The sequence below is a fragment of the Microtus pennsylvanicus genome, chromosome 2 (assembly GCF_037038515.1).
Source record: "Microtus pennsylvanicus isolate mMicPen1 chromosome 2, mMicPen1.hap1, whole genome shotgun sequence".
Classification (NCBI taxonomy): Eukaryota; Metazoa; Chordata; class Mammalia; order Rodentia; family Cricetidae; genus Microtus; species Microtus pennsylvanicus.
In genome coordinates this window covers 11,768,400-11,795,427 of record NC_134580.1, presented here as the reverse complement: position 1 = coordinate 11,795,427, position 27,028 = coordinate 11,768,400, and the positions used below count along the sequence as shown (strand labels likewise).

The following is a 27,028-nucleotide window of genomic DNA, read 5'->3' as shown; positions in this document are numbered from 1 at the left end:
AGTCGTCATGGAGACACAGCCGCGCCGGGAAGGAGAACTACAACTCCCATCCTTCCCTGCGCTTCCGGGTCCGCAAGATGGTGGCCCGCAAGAAGAAAGCCAGAGCGGGCAGCCACGAGGGGAGCATACTCAGCCCACCGGGTTATTCAGGTGAGCAGCTGAGGGTCGGGGACTGACCTCTTCGCAGGGAGGTGGCCTGCGGGTGGCGAAGGCCACAGCAGCTCGTCAGGTGTCGGGGCGCAGGAGCCCGCCGCGCCGGCTCTGGCCGCTGACTCCGCGAGAGAGGCCTTGGGAGCGCTTCCTCCAGGTCGCGCCCAGCGTCCTGCTTCAGCCACTGGAGTCTGTCATCGCTGACCTGCTTGTGTCTGCTTCTTCAACAAGCGCTCCCTGAGTGTGGTGGCCGCTGCTGTTTCCCCGACCCCAAGGAAAACATTGTCCCTGGCTCCCTGGGGTGGGATGGACGAACAGGCGGGCCGGTGGAGCTAGAACGGGACACAGAAAGGAACTTGCATGACGGGCGCTGGCCTCAACTCAGGGTATCCCGAACTCTCTCCTGCACTCGTAGCTGTTCCAGTCAAGTTCTCAGAGAAGCAGCAGGCTTCTCATTACCTGTACGTGAGACAGCACAGAGTTCGCCAAGACACCCAGTCCACGTGGCCTGCCAATAGGACCCTTTTTATCCTCAATGTGCCCCCGTACTGCACGAAGGTAGGCGTCTGTCGGGGGACCAGTGGGTTCTGAATGGGGGCTTGCCGTGGGCCCTACAAAATTCTGGCGGTCAGGTGGAAATGCCTGCAAACCCCCATTGGAGGATGTTGAAAACCGGGCCTCTCAGAATAAGAACATTGCTTTTTTAAAAAATAATAAAATAAAATAGACCCTGTCCAAACAGAGCCTCATTCTTCCGGAGGCTGTTCTGGAACTCACTAGATAGTCCAGGCTGGTCTCAGACTTGCTGTCCTCCACCACCCTCTACTCCCTGTCACACCTGGTCGAAATTAATTGTCCTTCCGGCGATTTTTTTGTTTACTGATTGTTTTTTCCCTCCCTCCCTCTCTCCCTCCCTCCCTCCTTCCCTCCCTCCCTCCCTTCTTCCTTTCTTCCTTCCTTATTTTTTCTTTTTTTTTGGTTTCTCAAGACAGGGTTTCTCTAGCATTGGAGCTTGTCCAGAATCTGCCTCCCCAGTACTGGGATTAAGGCCTTGTGCCACCCTGCCTGGCTTCATTCTTTTTTTGTTTTAAAGAAAGTCTGGGCGTGTGTGTGTGTGAGTTGGGGGGTGGGTGGGAGGGGGGTGAAGGGGGAATGGGAGGGAGGTTCACTCCTTTAATCTACCAGTACCCTGGAGGCAGAAGCAGGCAGTTTCTGAGTTTGAGGCTAGCCTGGTCTAGAAGAGTTACTTCCAGAACAGCTAGGACTATTACACAGAGAAACCCTATCTCGAAAAATAAATAAATAAACTAACAAAAATCAGCTGCAGTTCTGTCCAAACATACTTTCTGATTATTTGCAGAAACTATTACAGTTATTTACTTTTTTATTTTGTTATGTGACAGATAGGGTTTCTGGTAGCCTGAGCAGGGTACTCTTCACGTGGTTGAGGCTGACCTTGAACTCCTGCTCCCGAGCCCTGGGATCACGGGCCAGTGTGCCAGCACACTCAGCTTAGAAAGGAGGTTGAGGACTGGTGAGATAGTCCAGTGAGTAAAGGCGCTTGCCACCATGTCCCATGGCCTGAGTCAGAACTCCGGGACCCACACGGTAGAAGGAGAAAACTGACTCCTCCAAGATTTTTGGTGGTGATGGTGTTTTTTTTTTTTTTTTTTTTTTTTTGAGACAGGTTTTCTCTGTATAGCTTTAGTAGACCAGGCTGGGCTCACACTCATTTATCCTCCTGCGTTTGTCCCCTGAGTGCAAGGATTAAAGGCTTGCAGCACCACCATCCAGTGAAAGTTGTCCTCTGACCTCCACACTTGTAATGTGAAATACACTTATACCTGTGTGTGAACACACAAATGAAATTTAAAACTTTTTTTTTTTTTTTGGTTTTTCGAGACACAGCTTCTCTGTAGTTTTGGAGAACTAGCCCTAGTAACCCAGGCTGGCCTCGAACTCACAAAGATCAGCCTGCCTCTGCCTCCCTAGTCCTGGGATTAAAGGCGTGTGCCACCACCACCTGGGTTAAAACATTTTTAAAATTGATGATCCACCCACCCCGAGTGCAGGGATTTCAGGTGTCAGGCCTGGCGGGACAGACTCCTTTTTTGAGAAGAGAAACACCAGAGCTAGGGAGGTAGATCGGTGATAGGCTGCTGGCCCAGCATTCCTAAAACCCTGGGTTCAGTCCTCAGCACTACATAAATCAGATTTGGAGACCAGAGGATCAGAACTTCAAGGCCCATTTTGGCTACAGAGTGAGTTCAAGGCCAGTCTGGACAACAGGGTGGAGAGGAGGTCTGGGCTGTCCAGTGGCTGTATGCCCCTGTGTGTAACTATCACAGACTAAGAAGTCCCCTCATATCTTCCTGCCAAAGCTGACCAGCATGCCAAGCTTAAACAGTTGTCATCTGAAGTCAGGGACACTGGCAGTCCTGATCTGCCATCGCAGGCTAGAAAGATCTGCCTCCATGTTGTCTTGGGAGCTGGTCAGGGTTGGGCACTCGGGCCCCCTGGGTAGTGTCGACCTGGGCTCCAAGTCCTTCTGGGCTATTGTGGGTGCCCAGAGACTCTGAGGAGCTGTGGGTGTTCATGCTCTGCTCCCCTCTGACCACGGCAGGAGTGCCTGTCTCGACTCCTGGCCTCCTGTGGCACCATCAAGACAGTGGAGTTGCAGGAGAAGCCTGACCTTGCTGAGAGCCCTAAGGAGCCAACGTCGAAGTATTTTCACCCCAAGCCAGTTCCGGTAGGCTGCCCAGTACTGCCAGGTTCCACTGAGTGGGGGCCAGTGGGTGGGGCCTGGGTGGGCTCAGCAGTAGACTTTCTGCCTCTGGGTAGTCTCTGCAACGTGTGCTGTAGGCGGTTGTCAGGTCATGGGCTCTGATTCTCTCAGGTGAGCCACATTCATTGACTTCCTGTTTCCCTGTCTGCCCTGCAGTCTCCCAGAGGCCAATTTCCACTTCCTATCTTCCTTCTCAAGACTGGTTCCCTGATTCCAGGAACCCTGCTCCTCTTCCCTCTCCCCAGGTCCCCCATGTCTCTGTGACATACAAGGGGTTCCCACCCTAAGTTTGTGCCTTGTCTGTTCATGACCCGCCCTAGCCTGGGGTGAGCCTGCTTTTCACTGAGCACAAAGGTGTCCCAGCAGCAGTTGGCTAGCTAGGAGCATGGCTGTCCCACACCCAGACTGGGGGATGATACAGGAAACAGCCTGGCACCATCTCCCCTGGTCCAGGGCAGGTATGGGGACTTTGTGTCACAAGTGGGAAGGCTCCACGCAGATCTCTCTCTCTCTCTCCCCCCAGGGTTTTCAGGTAGCTTATGTGGTGTTCCAGAAGCCAAGTGGAGTGTCAGCTGCCTTGAATCTGAAGGGCCCATTGCTGGTTTCTACAGAGAGCCACCCAGTGAAGAGCGGGATTCACAGTCAGTACCGCTGGCTGTGTCCAGTGCTTCCTCCCCAGGCCTGGGTTGGTGAGGGACACTTAATATGGCCAGCATCTGTGAATGCCACAAGCTGGGTCCCCTCTTTCCAAGGGACCTCAGCTCTCAGGGCTGTGTCTGAGACACATCAGACATAGCCTGAGCCTTTGGCACTAGGTAAGGGCCAGGCCTGTTGCTGCTAGAACCTTCCTAGCTTCTGAACCTGGACCCCAGGTGCCTCTGCTAGTGGATCCCAGCTTTTCAGCCGTATCTGGGTGAAGCCTGAGTATCTTACTCCAAGCCAGTCACTTGGGCATTCTGTCTGTCCTGGAGAACAGAACGTTCTGTGATAGCTGGAGTTCTAGTTTCGAATGAGTGTTTAGTACGTATATGGTCAACAAAAGTGAAGAGCACAAACACCAGACAGCAAAACATCATGAGCTGTAGACCTGGCTCATGTTAAGAGCCGGTTAAGAGCACTGGCTGCTCTTCTAGAGGTCCTGAGTTCATTTCCCAGAACCCACATGGTGGCTCACAACCATCCTTAATGAATGACACCTGGTGCCCTCTTCCACCCTGCAGGCAAACATGCAGACAGAACACTGTATACATAATAAATCTTTAAAAATAAATAAACAAATCAGTGTGCAGAGCTGCTGGCATGGCCTGGCTGAGAGCAGATCAGGGGAACAGCATCAAACGGGCTGGGAATGTCCCAGAGTGACTGGAGGCTGATGGCCTCCATCAGTGAGCTCCTGCCTTCCCTGTCTCTTTGCAGCACTTTTATGCCATGGCATGAACACTAGTGCCCTCTGCTGGAAGGAGAAGCCTGCTAGCTTTTTCAGGAGGCAGCTGCTGTTTTGTCCCCTCCCTACAAAGCCCAGGAGCCAGGTTGCCCCAGTAGAGGTTTTGGAGGAGACAAACGAAAACCTCTTAGAGTCAACTCTTTTTCCTTCTTTTTTTAATTTTTAAACATCTTACTTTTGTGTGAGTGCCACATGCGTGTTTTGGAAGTCAGAAGAGGGTGCATCTCTGGAGCTGGAGTTACGGGTGGTTAGAAGCCACCATGTTGGAGCCTGGAACTGAACCTAGGTTTTCTGTAAGAGCAACTATGCTCTTAACAGTTCTGGTCCCCAGGGTCTTTCAACCTGCCCAAGAGCACATGCTTTCCCAGTGCAGTTTCTGTTACACTGTGTTCCCTTCTCCCTCAGAGTGGATCAGTGACTATGAAGATTCAGTGCTCGACCCTGAGGCCCTGAGGGTGGAAGTGGACACTTTCATGGAGGCCTACGACAAGAAGATAGCTGAGGTAGGGCTGCGGCAGGACCCCAGGTCTCAACACTGGAGCCATGGGAAGGTGGTTCCACAAGTATTGTGTGTTGTCACGTGATGCTTGTCCTTGGTTACCAGAGGATGTGCAGGCTCCCGTTTTGCTTGTGGAAACCTGGGCCATCTGACTGGGTGACAAGGACTCTAAATGGTCAGTAGGTGAGGGCAGTGTCGTTGATGTCTGATCAACATTTATTCAGACCAGCAGACACTGCACTCAAGGTGCTTTCCTGCAGGAGGCAGCAGCGGGCCCCTAGCCAGTCAGGCATCCTGCTGCCGCACAGCTCTGCCGTTCAACATCCTCTTCCACACAGGAGGAAACTAAGGCCAAGGAGGAGGAAGGAGTCCCTGATGAGGAGGGCTGGGTGAAGGTGACCCGCCGGGGCCGTAGACCTGTGCTCCCTAGAACAGAAGCGGCCAGCCTGCGCGTTCTTGAGAAGGAGAAAAGGAAGCGTGCCCGCAAGGAGCTGCTCAACTTCTATGCCTGGCAGCACCGAGAGACCAAGATGGAGCGTAAGTGACACCTGAGGGCACCCCGAAGGCCTTGGGCAAGAAACAGGGTGGCTTGAGGCACATCTGATAGAGGCTCAGGGTCAGAGTCCCTGTGTATAGTGCCCCTACTGCTTCTCAGAGATAGAGCGTATTTGCCCAGGAGCCCCAGCCAGTCTGACTACAGGGTGCTGAGGGACTGAGGGGTGGGGCTCATGAGGGACTTGGGGGCCTACCCAAGTGTTCCTTATGGGAGTGCCTGCTCTTCCTGCTGTCAGTAGGCATCCTGCTCTCAGGACATTCTGGGTCCTAAGAAGCCTGGTCCTCTCCTGAGCATGGGGTGGGCTCAACCGCTGCCTTCAGACCCCACTGACACCTGCCACACTGTCTTTCCCACACCTCACATGCTCGCGCCCTGGTCCTAGGCCCCAGGCCGCACTTCAGCTGAGCAGCCCCTGTCGACCCTCCCTCCTGAGGGCAGCAGGTGCCACCTCCGACGTGGGTCACTTGGTGACTGTTTACCCACTGAATTTCCTTATCTAGAAGAAGGAACCCCTGGGACTGCTTCTTCTTGGGGAACAGAGGGCTTAGGAGTCCTGCTTTCTCTGGGCCTCTCTTCTCCCTGATACATTGTCTTCTCAGAACTTCCTACACCATCATCTCCCACCTCAGCCCCCAGAGTGGCTGTAGTCAGTGTCCAGTTCTGTTTCCGTGCAGGAGCCTGACCTTAACTGTGTAGTCGGGATGGAAGGGGTATGGGTGGGAGAGGGAGAGTGTGCAGAGCCGCCCTGGGACACGAGGGTGAGGAGGTCCCTTTAGTGGGGTGGCTGGCAGGCCCTGCACAGGTACTCTGTGACCCGTCCTGTTCCCTTCACACCCCCAGACCTAGCACAGCTGCGCAAGAAGTTCGAGGAGGACAAGCAGAGGATTGAACTGATGCGTGCCCAACGCAAATTCCGACCCTACTGAGCTGTTCTGGATGTGGAGAACACAAAGTCCGGCAGGCCTGCTGCCTCGGGGACCGTGCTTAGGGGAGCAGATGCCAGGCCAAGAAGCTGCTGCGTCCCACAGCTCCAGCTCTTCACCCACGCAGGCTGGAAATCAGGACGAGAGGAGGATTTGGTCTTGAGGAGCTGCCCCTGCCTCTTCGGGCCTGGGAGACACTCCTGGGAAATGTGACTGCTCTCTGCTCTGAACCTCTTTGTACCCTCCATGAATCCCTGCTGACAACAGAGCCATTCGGAAGGCAGGAAAGAGGGAGGAAGATTTTATTTCCACAGAGACCGGTGATAAGCACAAGCTCCAGAGACCCAGCCACAGCCCTGCTCCCTAAGCGGCACCAGCTTAGTAGAGCTCACCAACCGCAAGCCCCAGACCACTGTGCCCTTCCTGAAGCCACGTATTAAAGGTTAGAATCTTCTTCTATTTCCCTTTACTTCTAGCTCTGCCACAGGATTCTCTGCTGCCTCTCTTGGTCTAGAGCACAGTGAGACCCACCCTACCTATTTTGTGGGCAGAGGGTGCTTTGTAGACAGTGTGAACAGCTCCAAGGCCAGAGCTACAGCCTCGAAGAGGTCCTGGGTTGGCTCTGTAGGAAAGAGCTGATGAATCCAGCCACAAGGTGGGGCTCATTCATGTGGACATAGTGACTGCCTGGGACTTCCACATACTGGAACCGCTGGAGAAAGGGGAGGAGGTGAGATGGTCCCCACGCAGGAGATTCTCCCACAGCTGCGTGTCTCCAAGGGGGTCAGAGGCCACCTCTATTCCCAGCAGCCTGGGGACTTGGGGCTGTTCCAGTAATATAGGCATCTGAGCTGTGAGGCTACAATGCTAATCTGGGTGTTCACAGTCAATTCTGCCAGTTCTGATGGAGATGAAGCACTCTGTGCAGGGCAGGTGTCAGTGCTTCACTGCACAGAAGCCTGAATAGCAGATGCCCTTTGGGGTAGCCCCTGGCTGTGCAGAGGTTCCAGGCCTCGGGGATTCTAAATGCATGATGACCAGAGAGGGCCAGGACCTATACAGGCTCCTGGATCCACCACGGGCCTCCTCCTGCCCTGTAGCCATCACACTTGCCAATGTGCTGGTTCCAGGAGCAGTGGAGGGAAGCGCAGGGCTGCTTCTAAGAGGTGCGCCCCACAAGTAAGCGTGGCCAGGGGTTAGGGTCCTGAACTCTATGTGTTCCAGGTTTCTGGGGCCTGCTCATGGAGGGGTGAGGCACCGACTCAGGAAATACGAAGCCACTGATTCTTTGAGGTGGGGTTTAGAGCAGACATGTCCAACTTGTCACCTACCCGGGCCACATGCCTTACCTCCTTTAGGATGACTCTCAGCGCGTCTACCATGAAGAGCAGTGGCTGTTTCTTGTTGTCATTCTCTCGTCTCACATCAAAGTACCCCTGTGTTGCTCTGGGCAGCAAGAAGTGGGGGTGTCTCTCATCTCTGAGTCTTAACGGAGCCCTCTGCCCTGTCTGTGTTTCAGGACCTGAGGAGCCCAAGCCTAGACTGAGTCTGCTTTTCCTTCAGATATGTTCTTTTGAGCCTAGATTGATCCTGGGGTTCAGTCATTTAGTACCAGCTTCCTCTTAGACCTGATAGCCGGCTAGCACAAGCTGAGTGTCTGCTGGGGTGCAGCTGTCAGAAAGTGGGGGTCACTGAAAGCTGGGCTGAGATTTGAACCAGGTCTCAAGGCCAGGCTTTTCTTTAAAATAAGCCCTCCCTTATTTTAAAGATCAAGCAACATTCCCATCCGTGTTTGAAGCACACTCTAGCCTAGGCTGGCCTCAGACTTGTCACCTCGTAGCTGTGCCCTCTCTAGTCTTGAATTGCTGGTGTGAGCACCCATACCCAGTCAGTTCCTTGTTTTTAAATTCAAATATACCTTAATTTATAACAGTGTTAACATTTCTGCAACCCCATAAGGAGTTGAAATTTTAACTTAAAAAAAAGTATTGAGCCTCCAGTCATCCTAGCAGCAGTCCAAGCCATAGCATCAAATGTCCTCTGAACTCACGGCTGTGGCTGCCACCACCAAGCATCAAGGAAAGGATCGGGCTAGACGAACTGTGGGTTGCTAGCCCAGGAGAAGTTCCTAATTCAAAATTCCAGAATGTGAAGACAATCCTGGATGTCTGTCACCCCACTGGTCATCAGGGTTAATTTGGGGGTCTGACTAGGTGGGTGTCCCCTCCACATCATTCTAGGTGCCTCCTTCCTGAAGCTGTGCACGCAAACAGGACGACCTGTCCTAATAGAGCGGGACTCAAGCTCCCCAGATTCCAGTGCCGTGTCTGTGACGTGCATTCTGCTTTCTCAGCGTGGGAAGTGGAATCATAAGCACAGCCCATGTCAGGCTTCCCCAGAGACCTGCCGATCTGTGCCGCAGTCCTCACCCTGCCCTCTGCTCCCAGGCTGCTTCTTCCTTGGCCTTCCCCCTCCCAGCACCTGCTGACAAAGATGCTTCCTGAGAAGGGCTGAGTGGACAGTCGTGTGGTGTCACCCTGGAGAACTGGACACCTTGTGCCAGCCTCCCTCAGGTTCCTGTTCCCTGGGTCTGTCAAGGGCACTCTGTCTAGACTCACTTGATGAGCAACACATTGGCCTGCAGGCTGCTGATAAACTGCAGAAACATCTCCTTGCTCGTGAAGTCAAAGACGTTCTCTGGCTGCAGAAACAAAACCAGGTAAATCCTTAGTATGAAGTGCCAAGCCCTGCTGCAGTCAGAGTCCTTATTTCAGGACAGCTGAAATGAGGTTCCAGTGAGGTCAGCAGGGTCACCCTTCCCAGTAGGCCAGTGTCCACCAAGTCCCTTACTCATCAAGGCTTCTTAGCTTCCATCTGGCAAAGTTCTGTCTCCCACCCCCCATATCCATTCTCCCCTCTGTGAATGTTGACTCCACTCACAGAACCCTTTTAAGTTGGGTGTGGCTGTTGACTGGAGGTGACTTCAGGACCTGTTGAGGACTGAGAGCCCCCTGCAGCCCGCTCCTGGTGCACAGTCCAGCTCTGGGCTCTGGGCTCTGTCACACAGAGCTCATTCCCTTCATGAGACTGCTTCCACTTGACAGAAGTGTGTTTGGACCACAACGGAGTTGAGTCCACCGCACCTGAGTCTCCAGCCCTCACTGTTCTGTCCTTGCACTAAATCCACCTGTGCTGCAGTGCGCTAGGAGACCTCCAGCCCCGTGCAGCTATTGACGGACACTAGGACACATTCAGGGCAGGGGTGATATACCAGCTAGGATCAGGGGACAGCCAAGTCAAACGAACCACCAGCTCTGAGACATTCTGCATAGACACAGGTCAATGTGCCCTGCTGTGCCCCACACTCCCCGTGGACCTCCTCTAGAGGAGATTGTTGCCTCTGTGCTCTAGCCCCACAACTGGCTTTTAACTGTGAAGGACTTCTTCAGCAAGAAAGTGTGGAAATGATGCAACGTCCTGAGACACGGGTATATGTCTGTGAGTGTGTGTACACATGTATAAGGACATAAATGGAGAAAGATCTGGGGATGTAGCTCACTGTATAACACTTGCCTAGCCTGTACACATCCTGGGGTTCAATAGCCAGCACTCCTCCTCCCTGCACATGCGAGAGAGATTGGGGATGAAGTCAGAACCCTTGTGCATCGCTGGTGGGAACATAGAATAGAGCAGCCTTTGCGGACAGCAGTTTAGCGCCTTCTCCAAAGATCAATCCTAAATCACCGCGGGCTCCAGCAGTCTCTTCTGGCAAAGCCAAGAACCGGAACAAGGACTCAGACACTTGTACCCCATGTTACAGTAGCATTGCTCTCCACTGCCAAAACCTCAACCCCAGTGTCTGTCAGCAGAGGAATGGACATGGAAAATGTGCTGCGGGCAGGTTAGACGGCTCAGCGGGTGAACACACTGGCTGCCGAGCTATGATCCACGACACTCATGGAGGAAGGAGAGACTCCCATGAGTTGTCCTGATTCTGCACAAGCGTCTCTCTGCCCTTAAACTAACACACACACACACACACAGAGAGAGAGAGAGAGAGAGAGAGAGAGAGAGAGAGAGAGAGAGAGAGAGAGAGAGAGCTGCCTCTGCCCCCACATGCTGGGGTTAAAGTCCCCAGGATGGAACAGGATTCAGTCTCACAAGTGTGAACATGGATGTGTGTTTCCCATGAAAGGGTCTGGACAGCATGATGCTGAGGAGAACCTAGGCCCAGACGGGCAAACATTGGTTCTGCTTTTGTGAGGCCCCTAACAGGCAGCTTCACAGGGACAGAAAATTAAATTAGGGGTTGTTGGTGAGACAGGTGAGGGCTTAGTGTTTTAATGGATCAGTGTTTACTGAGGAGAGCAAAGGTTGGGCTATACGTTTTGGTGATGGTTACATAAGACAGTGTATTTACAGGCAGCTAAAATATGCATATAATTCTAAAACTACTTTAAAAAAAGAGACCACAGGCATTCTGTGAGGGAAGCTGGGAGACAGTGGCACTTACCAGAGAGAGCCTCGGGTCCCTGTTCAGCACCAGACCTGGAGAAAGCACAAGGCATGGTGGTTTCAGCATCACCTGTTACAGGAAGGGATTCACCTGGCTTCCTTGGAGGTCCGAGTCTTTCCACAGAGGGCTCATGTCTGCCATCTGGGCTGGTGAAAGCCACCCTGACGTCAGCCAGACCTGGACTTCCATTCTGGGATTCTTCTAGAGCAGAGCTTGGTCAAGATGTCCACAGCACATGGACATCTCCTGGGCCCCAAAAGACAGGAAGGATGTGGATGGTGTCAAAACAGTTCTCTCTCTCTTTCCTTCTCTCTTGTTAAACAGGATCTCACTATGTGGCACCAATGAGCTATGCACCAAACCTTGCACTTTTATTAAGTTACCTGGTTTCAATCTTTTCTTCTCATTTTTTGAGACGGTGTTTCTCTATGTAACAACCCCGGAGAGCAGGCTGGCCTCAGACACACAGAGATCTGCCTGCCTCTGCCTCCTGATGTCATGCAACTTCTTTAAAACGTGGTGAGGAATTGAAGACACAGACATCAACCTGTGGCCTCCACAGACCCTGTCTCTGCCAGGGTCTGTCGGCTGCAGTGCCCATAACTCCCTAGTGTCTTCCTCTTGGCCAACAGGATTTGACAAGTTGCCCAACCCCAGTGGACTGGGTAGGTGGAGATGAATCCTGTGTCATTAGGTTCTTTAGAAATCAATTTTCACAACCTCAGTTGAGCCTGTCAGCCTGCGAGAGCAACAATCTAATGACCTTGTCTGTTTCCTAACAAAACTGGGGAGTCCCATGGTTGCTCAGCTGGCACCAACAGGAACTGGACCCTGGTTTTGGGCTCAACTGGTGCTCGTTCTGTCTCATCACCCCACTTCACACAGTCTTTACCTCACCGAGAGTGGCTCCGAGCCCTCAACGGCACACACACATTTACTCAGTGGTTGTTTGTTATTATGGTTAATCTGGAATGTCAATGTGACAGGCTTTAGAATCACCATAGAAACAACCCTCTGGCATGTCTCTGAGGGAGTTTCTAGAATAGACGGAGGTGGGCAACCTACTCTGACTCTGGGCAGCACCACCCCATGGATTGGCATCTGGCACTGAACAGAAGAGTGAGCTGAGGGCCAGCATTCACCTCTCTCTGCTTCCTCACTGGGCACAGCTACCTCCTGCTCCTGCCGCCACACCCTCCCCGTCACGATGGGCAGTCCCCTGCGACTGGGAGTCAAACCCTTACTTTTTGAAGTTGTAAGAAAATTCTGCTGCAGCAACAGACAAACATCTGATGGATGATTGCCATCTTTTTCTTCTAAAATTTACATTTTCTGCCCAGACTCCTCCTTGCCCAGTCCCAGGAGGGGTCATTTCCACAAGGAGCATTTGTAAAGGGTGCCCCCCTGGAGTTGTGCCACCTACAGATTCTGGACCCATGGAGACAGGCACAGTGTGGCTCACTGCCACACTCACAGTCTTGATGGGCGCTGTACCTCTCAGACCCTTAGTAAGAGTTCTGCACAAGTACATGGAAGATTAACACAGAAGACGCTCACGTCGTCAGTGACTGCCAGACACGGCACCTCCACATCTTCTGCAAACCTCCTGCACGTGGGCCCGGCAGGGCACAGCCATGACAGTCACCACCTTTAGTCCAAAACCCTACCAACCTTCCCACACAGCGTGGCCTTCTGCAATGCCTACGTGACATTGTACCTGGTCCTTGGCTATGTGCAGCCTCAGTTTCCCTGCTATCCCAGGACTGTATGAGACAGGGAGTCAATGAAGCAGTTCAGGCACCGAGTTTCAGCTTGGCACACGCACCCTGCCATGTTCTCCCTCAGTAATGAGAGATGGTCCTTACCTGTGTCCACCTTCATGGTTCCTCTCTGCAGCAGGAGTTCCCCACACTCTCTACTCAAGTGGATGTTCTTACTCAGGAGCCTGGGGGAGAAAGAAAGACTCTAAAGGAACAAAGCCTCTAGCAAGCCCAGGGGTTGGACAGAAAGGAAAGCAGGCAGCCAGAGATACTGTGCCCAGGTTGAATTCCAGCCCTTAAGGAAGCTGAGGCAGGATTTGAATTCAAGGCCAGTCATGGCTACACAGTGAGTTCAAGGCAAACTGGAATTATAGATAAATCTCCCTAAAATGGATAAACGATGAAAAAAAGGGCCAAGGTGTGGATAGGGGTAAAGGGCTTGAGGGCTTAGGTTCGACCTCCAGGAAGGACAGAAGGAGGAAGAGATGGAGGGAAGGGAGGCTACCCATGAACAATGCACACGTCCTTCAGAATCAGTGGGGATTTACAGCATCAGCGCATCTGCTCATTATTCTGTGTGTGTCCCTTCCTCTAGACAACAAACACAAAACAGGGAAGCCCTGTCCGACCGTGCACACTCCAGAAGAGTGAGTATGGATATGACCAGGGCAATCCAAGTCGGGTCATGGGTAAAGAATTTAGAGGCCAACATGGCCAGGAGGTAGGGTGGTTGTTCTGGGGTGGAGGCTGCCAGGCAGCTCTAGCAGGAGAATGGGAGAGAACTGCAGGTAGTCAGAGAGAAGAGGTGAGCCATAGAGCATGAACATGGGGAGAGAGAAAGAGCCCCCACCCCACAGGAAGCATGAGGAAAGAGGGGTGGTGACAACAAGGGGCTTCTGAGAAGTGTCCAGGAGGACGGGTGCTGAGTGACACCCCAGCGGAGGATGACTAGGGGTGGAAAAATGGAGGGGAAGATATTGTGAGGAGGGGGAGGAGGCTGTACCTTCTCCCTGACTTGGAATGTTGCCCACCAGGGCACAATGGTCCCAGCCCACCTGTGCCCTGCCCTGGCTGCCAGCACCTACCCCTGCAAAAGCTCCTCATGGCTGGACACCCTCGGGGACTTCTGGGAAGCTTCCACCTTCAGCATGTGTTCTATGTTCCTCCGTTTGTAGGTCAGGATGTTCTCTGTTTCCTAGGGATTCAGCCAGAGCTGGTGAATAGTGACGCCCAGATGAGGGGTCCAGTCCTTCCCCTGGTCCTGTCTGCTGCCCTCCATGCCCCTCTGGGGGTCAGTCCGTGCTCGCTGTCCTTCCTGTTCAGCACAGGCTGCCTGGGACAGCTAGAGGGATGTGCGACACTAGGAATCGTTAGGGCAGCAAACTCAGTGACGTCAGTGAATGCTGTCATCGCTAATGAGAGGTAGGGGGCACAGGGTACAGGCAGGTTCCATCGGCCATCCAACATGTCCCCAATGGCAGAAGACCAGCAGGCTCAGGCTTCGGGAGCTCAGTGTCACCCAACACCACCCAGGAGGAAGCCTCAAGGCTCTACATTTGTTTCATCAGTGGGGCATTACAAAGACCAAAGGTCAAAGATTATTATAATCTGGGTATTGGGTCCACACTGACCCATGGTTTGTGCAATGGAAAGTTACTGAGTGTTTACAGTGTGCAGGGACTAGAGACATGGGGATAAAAACTAACTCCAGCAGGGAAGGCTGGTGCACACCTTTTAAGTCCAGCACTTCAGGGGCAGAGGCAGGCAGATCTCTGTGAGTTCTAGGCCAGCCTGGTCTACATAGTTAGTTCCAGGACAACCAAGGCTACACAGAAAACCCTGTCTTTGGCCGGGCGGTGGTGGCGCACGCCTTTAATCCCAGCACTTGGGAGGCAGAGGCAGGCGGATCTCTGTGAGTTCGAGACCAGCCTGGTCTACAAGAGCTAGTTCCAGGACAGGTCCAAAACCACAGAGAAACCCTGTCTTGAAAAACCAAAAAAAAAAGAAAAAAAGAAAAGAAAACCCTGTCTTTGAAAACAAAGTAAAACAAAAAACAAACTCTAATTGCAGCTGTTAGGATGTTGAGGTAGGAGGATTTCCAGGAGTTCACTGCCAGCCTTGATTACAGAATGATCTCCTGTCTCAAAAGAAGGAATGAGTTCCTTTCCTCAGGGAAGGTGTGGGCTATTTTGTAAAGGAGAAAATGGAAAGGTGGGGGGAGGGCCTTGGACTTCCTACAGGCAGGGTACCTTGCCTTCTCTTAGGACTGGAGGGGGTTGGAGAGAAGGGGGGTGGGGTAGCAGGAAGGAAATGGGAGGAAGGGAGGAAGTGGGAATTTTGATTGATATTATTTGTAAAGTAAAAAAAAGGGGGGGGAGAAAAAAAATTCTGGGGATATATATATATATATGTGAAAGGTGGAAACGGACAGAGTGGAGTCCCCTGGAGCAAACTCACATCCTCAGGGTCACACAGGTAAGGACAGAGCCAAGCCTCAGACACTGGACAGTACTGGCTGTTGTGAGTGCTGCTGGTGGTGTTTTCCATCAGCCACACTCACAGTTGGATCTGGTTGTGCTCCGTGTGCACAGCACCATGGAATTGGTTAAGTGTTAGGGCAGGCAGCTGCTGTGGCCCAGAGTTCCTCCACCCATGGCTGCCCCCCTCATCCACCTTCTGCTGTTTCCCAGTCTGTGCGGGATCCATCAGCATTCTGAGGAATCCAGGCCACACACTGGGCTTCCAAAGAGTTCCCATACCCTGGACATTGACATTCTCAGAGTCACAAGCTTCAGGATGCTGCCCTCTCTGGAGGAGATCCCTGGCTAACTCATCTACCCTCTGCCACATTCTCTGGCCTCATTAATGTCCAACATAAGAGACAGAGATGACACCACCCTCCCCTCCCCAGGAAGCCTCCAAAGAAGCCTTTTCCTACATTAGAGTCCAGGGCAAAAGGTGTTGTATCCAGTAAGATAAGTTTGTCCACCATCTCGGGGAAGGTGCAGGCGAACTAGAGAGTGAAAAAGAAATGGAGTTAGTGGGTGAAGGCACAGGCTTCACAGAGCCGGAGTCTGCTGTCCCTTCAGGGTGCTTCTCCCAGACCCAGCCACAGACCCAGTGACCCTAGGGGGGACACATAGAAACTCTACAAGGGACCTTTATCAGAACATAGTGTGAATATGGAAACAGTCTCTGGCCACCGCATCCACTGTGTGAAGGGGCTCTTCCTAGCTACCATCTGCTTGCTTCCCAAGGTCCCACGTGACCACAGAACAGCCAGCTACTCACCATGCTGCCCACAGTGCCACCTATCAGACAAGAGAACAGAGCTGACATCCTATGCGACCCCTCACCAATACCCTCACCCAAGCACTTTCATAGGGGCTGTCCAGTCCCCAGCTTGTCTCCCACCATGGGGTTGGGACTCTGCATCTTCAATTTGGAGCCTCTCCCTGGGCCATCAAGGTCCCTTCACCTGAAAACACTCACAAGGCCACCCCTTCCCTCATCTGAGACCAGAGGCACAGTCTCTAAGATAAGCATTTGAGGGTCCTCTTATTGCTCCTCAGAAGGGCAGGGAAAAGTCTCAGGTACCACTGTATCAATCTTCCTCCCTCTCCTATAGTCCTCCACCTAACTCAGGGCCTGGCCCAAACTGACTCACCGAAACTGTGGCCCAGGATGGAGAACCGAGTCCATTTAAAGGCTGAAAACACAAAGCCAGGAAGAGTTTGCAGCCTTACTCTGAATGTTTTTCTGTGTCCCGGTTTGGGACTTCCTCCAAATAACTGTATCACCCAACCTTGGATACCAGCTGAGGGGTTCAGCTCCACTGTGGGAGGAAGCAAGCTTGCTCCTCTCAGTTGCTGGGAGAACTGGAGTCAGACCCCAGACATCCATTCCCAGCCAGCACTGCCTCCTAGACACTGTATCCTCCTCCTGGGATGAAAGGGAATGTCACAGAGGACCCCCATCCACCCCCCCAACACTCACACAAACACACACACAAACATACACACACTCACAGACACACACACACAAACACACACACACTCCCACACACTCACACACACACTCACACACACACTCACACACAAACACACACACTCACACACACAAACACACACACACACACTCACACACACAAACACACACTCACACACACACACTCACACACACACACTCATACACACTCACACACACTCACACACAAACACACACACACAAACACACACTCACACACACACTCACACACAAACACATACACACACACAAACACACACTCACACACACTCACACACACACACTCACACTCACACACACACTCATACACACTCACACACAAACACACACTCACACACACACTCACACACACACTCACACACTCACACACAAACACACACTCACACACACACTCACACACACACTCATACACACTCACACACACACACACTCACACACAAACACACACACACTCACACACACAAACACACTCACACACACACTCACACACAAACACATACACACACAAACACACACTCACACACTCACACACACACACACACAAACACACACACACTCACACACACAAACACACACTCACACACTCACACACACACTCACACACAAACACACACACACAAACACACACTCACACACACACTCACACACTCACACACACACTCACACACACTCACACACACAAACACTCACACAAACACACTCACACACTCACACACACACACACACAAACACTCACACAAACACACACACTCACACACTCACACACACACACAACTCCTTCACGACACTCACTTTCGCTCCTGCTCACCTGTTGCCACCCGCCGGACGTCACTCACAAAACTTTGGTTGTAATATGGGAAACCTGGGTGGTGATGGGACGAGAGCCCGTGACCTCCGAAGTCCATGGCCACATAATGAAAACCTGCAGCAGAGAGGAGAACGAGAAAGGGGTCTGCATGGCAGCTTCCACCCCTCCACTGCCCCTCAGTCCATAGCCCACCTTGTGGAAGAAGAGGAATGAGCCTGTCAAAGGAGTTGGCATTGTCCAACCAGCCATGCAGGCAGAGAACTGGAGGGTTCTTCTGGGAGCCCCAGACTTTGACAGCAATGTGGCCCCAGGGCACAGCCAGCTTCAACTCTGAGAGCAGACCTGTAGGGTAGAAGCAGTCATTCATCTCCTGCATCCACCAAACCAGCATGTCCTAAGCCCCTCATCTATGTATGCGGCAGCATGCGTGGGCTTCAGCGCTAATGGCCTGTGTCCTGGCTCTCCACAGCCGGACTGCCAGATATCCTGATGAGGGAAAGATAAGCAGCTCTCCTGGGTGAGAGAGGTCTGAACAGGCTTTTCGGATGTAATCCATTGATGCTTGGACAGAACGGGAAGGCATGGATTGGGGGTGCTGCCTTGAATCCTGTCACTGTGGGTTGTATGGCCTTGGACTGGTTGCTTCAAACCTCTCCATCCTCAGTTTCCTTTCTGTTTTATTGGAGTAAGTAGATTGCAGTGCCTCTCAACTGTAGGGGACCCCATTCCAAGAGCCCTCATGGATATCTGAAATCATTAATGAACGCCATATAATGATGAGTGCTAGCTATGCTTTTTTGTATATAAACACCCATGATAAAATTTAAATCATATGCTGGGCGGAGAATTGCAGCCAGTTCAGGAAAGACAGGTATAGGGAGTTCCAAGCCAGCCAAAGCTACATTTAAAGAAACAATAAGAGGACCTGGAGGGACAGTCTTTAAGGTGGCTGGGCGTTTATGACACCAGAGAGTAGCATCCAACTCAAAACTGGAGTTTGCACTAGACATCGTGGACGCTGGGAAGCTGAACCCTAGCTAATAGAAACTGGCCAGCATGTTTTAAGCCTTCAGAGCAGGCGCCAGGCACTTCACACAAGCCAACTGCCCACATGTTGAGTTGGAACACTGCCATTCTCAGTACACAGACTATGGAACTGAGCCACAGGGAGGTACAGAAGACAGCCAAACACATTCGGAAAGATCGAGAGAAGATTTATGACAGACAGCATGATGCCGGGACTCCAGCTGGCCCCCCTCAGGTCAGGTGTGTCCCAGAGCTTACCTCCTCATGTTGCTGACCCCAAAATGCAACCCCAAATAGGCAAGCTCACATCCCTCTAATCTAAGGGCTATCAGGACTCAGCGGCGGCCCGAGACTCCGTTGGAGCCCACACTCTGGCTCACTGCATCCCAGCACTGCTGACAGCCTGAACACCCAGTGGGGAGGGCAGTGAGCGTCCACTCCACCGGCCCGAGAAAGTGAGTGGGTGCCTGAGGGTTCTCGCCGGCCTCCCCCTTCCCACTCTGATCTAAGGGGCCCCGAGGGGCATTTTCACCCATTGCTCTTTCAGCGCGGCTGTCACTTCCCTCAGGAGCTCTCAGGGATGGAAAAATTCAGAAGCTCCAGCCCTGCCCTCCGATTTTTAATCCAGGCAAGCCTCTCCCCTCTCCCTCCCCCGCAGACCTCCTCCAGGACAGTCCCACTTCTAGGTCCAGTTCCTCCCCAAACAGTAACCATTACCTTGACCCCGCCCTACCCAGGCCTAGCCTTCCTGAGTGTGTTCCCTAGCTGGGAACTTTCATGTGAATTCTGGTGCTTCCCAGCTCAGTCCTCAGGCTGAGCTGCTGTGGTGCGGCGGCTTGGCAGAGCGGTGTTGGAGACAGTGGAGAATGAGAAGGCTCTGAAGGACACGCAGGTGGCAGGGCCCATGCCTGGGCAGGCCGGCATGGCACAGCAGCTGGAGCAGGGCCAGTGACCCCACAGCAAACAAAATGCCCTGAGGATCCCTCTGGCTCCCACAGAGGTGAGATGACTGTGTTTACATTACAGCTTAAGATGTCATCCATGTCCCCACGTGAGCCTGGCACTATCCAGCTCTGATAACTGAATGAAGAAATGAATGTATTTTAATAGAGGGTTGTGGTGGAAACCACCCCGAGGCAAGGAAGGATTCTAAACTGGTTCAGTCCAGAAAAGATGAAGAACCCAGAGTCCGGCTGTGGGCATGGTGCATTCACAACACTTAGAAAGGCAGATGGGGACTCGAAGCAAGCCTGGAATACACTGCAGAGATTGAGCCCCCACAAACCCACCCTAAAACAAAACCCTAGGAACCCAAACCACAAAACCCTCCCCAAATGAGCACATGCAAGCATTGAATTTCTCAGGAAAAGAAGAAATCTGCACCCCTTGAACTTTGGAAATTTGCCAGGCAGACCTCGGGAGTGGGGTTGAGGGGACGACAGGATGTGGTCCAGGCACTGAGGGACTCACTGTCCTAGCCTGAGAACCCCAGACGTGGACACTCGGAAATTGTGAGTTCCCCAAAGGTGTGACAGGACAGACTCTGGGAACAGAAGACTGTTATGCCCAGATCTGCAAAGTCTCCCCAAAAATCAACAAGGAGACCCAGTCCTGTATGTGAAAGCAAAGAGCCTTTATTTTATACAAGTTTGCAAACTCGGTCTGTCCGCATGTCCAATGTATTGGAATAATCGGAGGGCCCTGTCAGTTAGAGTTGGGTTTTTATAGTCATAAAGGATGAGGGATTTCTCAAGTTTAGGACCTGATTGGCTGACATTTGTCTAGGGGTGCCCTGGTGAGTGTGCTGGCAGGTGGTCCTATCTACAATGGTAGGAGCATTAGGAATTTCCTTCGGATGGTCTGTTCCTGGGTGATGCCTGGGGAATCTCAGTTTGTGGTTCTTCCTGCAACCAGGTATGGCATCAGGGTAAACTCCCGAGACTCAGGCCTCCATTAAGCTTATCGTGGCTGAGTCCTACACTGGCAGGCGATAATGGTTGGAAGTTAAGAATTTCCTTGGGGAAAAAACAAAACAAAACAACAACAACAAAAAAATTTCCTTGGGTAGTCTGTTCCTATTAATCTTATCATGGTTGGCTGAGTCCTACACTCCCCCCTTCACAAGCACCAATGACAGGACTCAATTTTGGGTCCTGCTTGCCCATGTTTTTAAGGAGGTATTATTAGGACCTAAGAACTATTTTAGTTAACAAATCCATTAATTGATAACTCTGGGCCTATTTTTCTGGTATATCAATGGGCACTATTGGTAGTCATTTTGTCCCCCCTGCCAGGGAGTTCCCCCTTGTCTCAGCCTTTCAACCTATTCTGGGCAGGGGTCATGGGACAATGTGTTCCTTTCCACAACTACATCAAGCTGATATTGGGGCGTTGTTATCAGGGCCCAAGTAGGTTAAAAGGTGAGGCAAAGGCAGGGAGGAAATTCAGGCAATGGGGCACTCATCAGACTCCACTGAAGGGACAGGGAGCGTTCACATCAGCTGGACTGGTCCACATCAGCTTTCAGGAAGTCCAGGGCTCGCCGCCATTCAGAGCAGGATGTAGTCAGTAACTGATGCTTAGATGTGTCTGCCAGCCAAGCGGAGGCCTATTGTGATAAGTTTAAACTAGGAACAGAAGTTAAAGTTTATGTACTTAAAGAAAAATAACACATTATTGAAATCCATATTGTAGGAAAAGAGCAGATAACAGGTATCTGTAAACAGAACGAATAGACTCATACCTTTGAGTCCTAGCAAAAACTACAGATTTTGGTTAGAAACATGTATATTTTTCTGCTGTCCAGAGAACCATGTATGGATTGGACGGAGATGCCTTTGGCCTGATGAGAAACATCTTTTAGTTAATATTTAAATGGCAACTAGAATAAACCTAAAATTTTGAGCTTGTGACCCAAACAGTAAGTAGTCATTGCTCTATCTATCACCTTATCAGAACTATACCATATAGGGGGGAAGAAATCAGAAATATTTTCTATTGGAGGAGGGCTGCTTGTTTGTTTCCTGGCCTCCTGGCAGCTCAGACCCGAAATAATCACACAGAAACTATATTATTTAAAACACTGTTTGGCCCATTATTTCTAGTTTCTTATTGGCTAACACTTATATGTTAATTTAACCCATTTCTAGTAATCTGTGTTTTGCCACGTGGCTGTGGCTTACCAGGTAAAGTTCCCAGTGTCTGTCCCCAGCAGAGCTACATGCTTCATTCTGACTCTGCCTTCCTTCTCCCAGCATTCAGCATTCCCTGCCTAGCTCTGTTCTGCCCTGCTCTGCTATAGGCTCAAGACAGTTATTTTATTAACCAGTGGTATTCACAGCATACAGAGGAGAATCCCACATCAATTTTCCATATCTTTAGATTCTCAAAGCTTATGAACTTTTATATCCTCAGACCTTAAAACATTTTTATTTATTTATTTATTTATTTTTATTATGTATACAATATTCTGTCTGTGTGTATGCCTGCAGGCCAGAATAGGGCACCAGACCCCATTACAGATGGCTGTGAGCCACCATGTGGTTGCTGGGAATTGAACTCAGGACCTTTGAAAGAGCAGGCAATGCTCTTAACCGCTGAGCCATCTCTCCAGCCCCTTAAAGAGACCTAGTAGCAGCCGGGCGGTGGTGGCGCACGCCTTTAATCCCAGCACTTGGGAGGCAGGGGCAGGCGGATCTCTGTGAGTTCGAGGCCAGCCTGGTCTACAAGAGCTAGTTCCAGGACAGGCTCCAAAACCACAGAGAAACCCTGTCTCGAAAAACCAAAAAAAAAAAAAAAAAAAAAAAAAAAAAAAAAGAGACCTAGTAGCTTTAGAAAAAGCAAGGCTTTATGTATGTATGTATATATATATATATATATATATATATGTATATATATATGTATATATATATATGTATATATATGTATATATATATATGCTGGCTATAGCTTTGTGGGAGGATCTAGATATCTTTTTCTGCTAAACTGACAACATTAGAGCTAACCTAACCATCAATACTATCAGAGATCCCAGATGGATAAATAAATGATACCTGAGTTTCCTAATCTTTTGAAAATGACAGTGACCAGAACCCATACACAGTTAGTCATACCCAGGTCTTCATAGCATTGGAGGTAGAAGTATCCAGAACAACAGTCTTACAGTCTTAGTCGGGCCCATAAGGTGAATTTTTTTTCCTATGGAAGAGGGACATGGAAAGACTGACCTTATTCTGTCTAGGCAAATGTGACGCAATCAATTCTCCAATGTCCTGCTGTTTGTTCACAGTCTGGACCGGGTCCTGGCAGCAGGTGTTGCGCTGGGGCATCTCACCCAGTGGTCAGTGTTGTCGTAATCCAGGTGGAGACATCATGGTGTTCCGTAATCTTCTTTGAAGACCTTGGGTTACTGCTAGGATCTCAGAGTCTCTGTCTAATATAATAAGCTTTTTAATCATTATTTTATATTTTTGGTTGTGAGCCCAGCCCTCAACGGCTGAGCCATCTCTCCAGCCCTTAATCATTATTTTTATTTTATTTTATTTTTATTTATTATGTATACAATATTCTGTCTGTGTGTATGTCTGCAGGCCAGAAGCGGGCACCAGACCTCATTACAGATGGTTGTGAGCCACCATGTGGTTGCCGGGAATTGAACTCAGGACCTTTGGAAGAGCAGGCAATGCTCTTAACCACTGAGCCATCTCTCCAGCCCCCTTAATCATTATTTTAAATGCCATATTCTGCAGATCTCTGAAGTATGAGGGCTGCCTAGGTATATCTTATTAGACAAGCCTTGTTTCTCATTACTTGTTTTAAGTTTGACTTTGAAAACATCTACGGGGAACTGAATAAGGCTTATTCCTGTAATCAATTATATCAGTACTATTTATAGATGACTGACTGACTTGTATTTCCTAACAGCCTATAATAAGCTAGCAACTTTTATAAGACTAGAACTTTACATTCTGTAATGATTTTGAATTGAAGCTAATAAAGAAACTGAATTAGTCATTCCGAGGGTAAAAACAGAACAAGTTTGTAATTAGCTCTTAATGCTATATCCTGCGAAGACATGGAAGAAGTCCCAGGGTGAAATGGGAACAGGAGGAAGCCTAAGGACTAGCATTGTCCTAGGGCAAATGAGACTCAGGCCTACCTTCCTGCTGACCTATAGAACCCATCTCGGCAGGTGTGTACCAAGTTGCCCTGGGAAAGCTGCCTTGGACCCAACATTTTTCCCACTTGACAAGTACTGAGCACAGGACTCAATCATGAGTCCTGTCTGTCCTGGGGCTCCTACAAAGACCACAGGCTGCAGTAGGGAAGGGGAGTCTGGGCAGAGCCACCGTGTAGGGAAAGTAGAGTCAGGGAAGTAGGCCAGGGTAGATGAAGGACTGGAGAATGGGGTCATCAGGTTGTGACAGGACTTGAGCTTGCACTTTTCTGAGTGGCTTGGCTCTGGGGAGATTAGGATCTAGGAACAATGCAAACTTTTCTGTTTTATTTGTTCTTTGAGGTAGGGTTGGAACTTATAATGCAGCCAAGAATGCCCTAGAACCGAGACCTCCAGAATCCTGGGGTTCACCCTTGCTTGTCTTATGCAATGCTGGGTTTCAAACCCAGGGTTAGTACAGGCCAATTGAGCTACACGCCCCCAGCCCATGAGAGCTAGAAAACATGGTTTAAGCAGTGATATCTATCAGTAGCGGAAATGGTTTCATATCCTGTAGACATGGATCTTTTCCAAATTATACAGCAGCAACTCAGGTAGCAGAGGAACTGGGAACACAGTGTCCTTCCCATTCTTCCCCGAGGACACATTGCCACAGACACTTGAACTTGGATAGCAGTCTCTGGCCTGCCTGACTTCTGGCTGGCATCACCTGTGCCTTTGCCCTCCAAACTCCCTGGGTTCAATCAGTTCTATCAACAAATATAGCCTCTGCTGGCTCCTGCCTGTCCTGCTGGCCCATGACCTCCGTCACCCTCCCTCCCTCCAGCCTCGTCCTCATATTCACAATCCATTATTATCCCATTTCTTTCCTTGCCAGCCTTCCCATTCCTGTGAAGCCCTTGGATTCGGTACCTATGACCCTATAGGACAGATCACTGCCTGTTGTGCCCTCCACCCCAGCCCACTACTCTACCACGAGCTACCACCAGTCCCTCTGCCCCAGCTCTGGTTTTACCTCTGTGAGAATCTGGGGGTGCTTCTCGCTGCTGGCTGGGAGAGGTGGGTCTCCAGTCATACTATTAGACGATGTTAGGGGCCCCTCTTTCCTCCTGCACATGGGAGCCCTGTGCTGTTCACTGTACCAACCAGCTCCCAAATCATGGCACAGAGATTTCTTATTAGTTATGAATGCTCAGCCTTGCTTAGGCTCATTTCTGCCTAGATCCTTTAACCTAAATTAACCTATTTCTTTTTGCCTTTTGCCTTGGTGCTTTCTAGCCTTTCTTCCTCTCTTTCTGTATGCCTTCCTTCATGTCTGCTGGCTGGCAGATGCCTGGCTTCAGGTCCTGGACATCTCCCTTGTTCTCTCCTCTCTTCTTCCTCTCATTCTTCTCTCCTCTTCTCCCTCTCTTTTTCTTCTATTTTTGCTGCCTGTCAGCCCCGCCTTTCCTTTCTCCTGCCCAGATTTTGGTCCATCAGTTTTTTATTAGACCAATCGGGTGTCTTAGGCAGGCAAGGTGTTATTTATTTATTTATTATGTATACAATATTCTGTGTGTCTGCCTGCAGGCCAGAAGAGGGCACCAGACCTCATTACAGATGGTTGTGAGCCACCACGTGGTTGCTGGGAATTGAACTCAGGACCTTTGGAAGAGCAGGCAATGCTCTTAACCACTAAGCCATCTCTCCAGCCCAATTTAATACATCTTTACATATCTAAACAAATGCAGCATAAAAAATAACACAGCTTTACATTCTTAAAGTAATATTCCCCAGCATAAAGAAATGTAATGCATCTTTGCCTACCTAAAATAATATTCCACAACAGTTCATTCTCTGGATCTGACTCTTGCTTTCTATACTGCTGAGCCTCTGTTCCTTCCCTCCAGAATGCTGTTCCCTTCCACCTTACTCTGAAAGTTCTACCCTCTTTTCAAGGCTGGGTTTCAAAGTCAGCTTCCCAAGAAATATCAAATGGAAAAAAGAAAGCATATGTAACAAGTGGTGCTGGCACAACTGGATATCAACATGTAGAAGAATGAAAATAGATCCATATCTATCACCATGCACAAAACTCAACTCCAAATGGATCAAAGACCTCAACATAAAGCCAGCCACACTGAACCTCAGAGAAGAGAGGTATGTATTGGCAAGTGGATTTTACTGAAATCAAATCTGGAAAAATTGGATAAAGTACTTGTTAGTATTCATAGACACCTTCTCCAGATGGACTGAGGCGTGTCCAACCAAAGACAAGGTGGTCAACGTGGTAGCAAAGAAATTAATTGAAGAAATCCTGCCCAGATACAGCTTCCCAGCCATGATTGGTTCTGACAATTGCCCAGCCTTCATATCACAGGTAAGCCAGGAAATAGTCACTGCACTGGGGACCCATTGGAAATTCCATTGTGCTTATAGACCCCAGAGCTCAGGGTAGGTAGAAAGGATGAATAGAACCCTAAAAGAGATTTTATCTAAATTATCTCTGGAGACTGGCACAGACTGGGTGACTCTCCTCCCCTTTGCCCTGTTTAGGATGAGGAATTCTCTGTATCGGATGGGCCTCACTCCCTTCAAGATTATATATGGGACACCCCCTCTCATGATACCAAGCCTTCAGACTGGCCTAGTCTCTACCCTGGATGACCAGGATATGCTGAACTCCCTCCGCAGACTGTAGTTAGCCCACCAGCAGGCCTGGCCCCAGTTGAGGGCCATCTATGAAGCAGCCGCTTCCCCCAAACCTACAGGTTCCAGCCAGGTGACTGGGTCCTCATTCCCAGACATCAGCACAAGACCTTGGAGCCAAGACGAAGGGTTCGTTTGTTGTTCTGATGACCACGCTAACGGCAGAGTGGATGGCATCACCACCTGAGTACGCTACTCCCACGCCCATCCAGCAGATCCGTTCGCCATCTCAGAGGACTACAAAGGAGACGTGTGGATGTGGGAAGCTTCCAAACATCCCTCAATCTGCTAAAACTGCATCTTTGTTGTGGCGATCAAGTCGAGTCCCGGTGATTTTGTTTCTATTGCTAGTTACTCAAGTCCCCTCTTCCTCCGCCATACATAACCAACATTCCCCATGGAACAAAACCTGGATGATCGTTAATGGGACAGCACCATAGCTAATAGCACCTCTTCTGTTCAGAACCCCAAGGACACTTGGTTCCCTGACTTCTATGTAGACCTTTGTGGCCAGGCAGGAGAAAGATGGGACCTCAGACCAGGAACCATCCCCCAGGTATGGATGCAAAACTCCTGGATGGCTGGGATCAACTTAATCCTTGGGATTCTATATCTGTCCTGGCCACTCTCACTCCAGGGAGCGACAACATACTTGGGGGGTGCCGGGGATG

General features: G+C 50.5%; 2 protein-coding genes and 1 long non-coding RNA gene across 6 annotated transcripts in view; 2 read left to right on the top strand and 1 right to left on the bottom strand.

Moving 5' to 3' along the window:
- Rrp7a (ribosomal RNA processing 7 homolog A) lies at positions 1–6,811 on the top strand. The gene is made up of 7 exons (XM_075960150.1): positions 1–150; positions 566–708; positions 2,774–2,899; positions 3,459–3,576; positions 4,785–4,882; positions 5,217–5,415; positions 6,275–6,811. Exons 1-7 carry the CDS (start codon positions 78–80, stop codon positions 6,358–6,360), a joined length of 843 nt encoding a protein of 280 aa, XP_075816265.1. The 5' UTR covers positions 1–77; the 3' UTR covers positions 6,361–6,811.
- On the bottom strand, positions 6,644–19,061 carry LOC142843183 (serine hydrolase-like protein). 4 transcript variants are annotated; one of them, XM_075960143.1, is made up of 12 exons: positions 18,975–19,061; positions 17,660–17,809; positions 17,468–17,581; positions 16,301–16,342; positions 15,925–15,944; positions 15,572–15,646; positions 13,719–13,828; positions 12,739–12,818; positions 10,871–10,905; positions 8,976–9,058; positions 7,707–7,803; positions 6,644–7,069 (listed from the first exon to the last, which is right to left on the bottom strand). In XM_075960143.1, the coding sequence occupies exons 1-12, from the start codon at positions 19,027–19,029 to the stop codon at positions 6,950–6,952; spliced, it is 981 nt and encodes a 326-aa protein (XP_075816258.1). In that variant the 5' UTR covers positions 19,030–19,061; the 3' UTR covers positions 6,644–6,949. The 4 variants fall into 4 exon arrangements, with proteins under 4 accessions (XP_075816258.1, XP_075816260.1, XP_075816259.1 ...); XM_075960145.1 differs by lacking the exon at positions 15,572–15,646; XM_075960144.1 differs by lacking the exon at positions 16,301–16,342.
- LOC142843186 (uncharacterized) overlaps positions 18,610–27,028 on the top strand; it is a 14,658-nt gene continuing 6,239 nt past the window's right edge. Inside the window, exon 1 of the long non-coding RNA XR_012909590.1 lies at positions 18,610–18,733. This is a non-coding gene — a long non-coding RNA (uncharacterized LOC142843186). The remainder of the gene's footprint in view (positions 18,734–27,028) is intronic.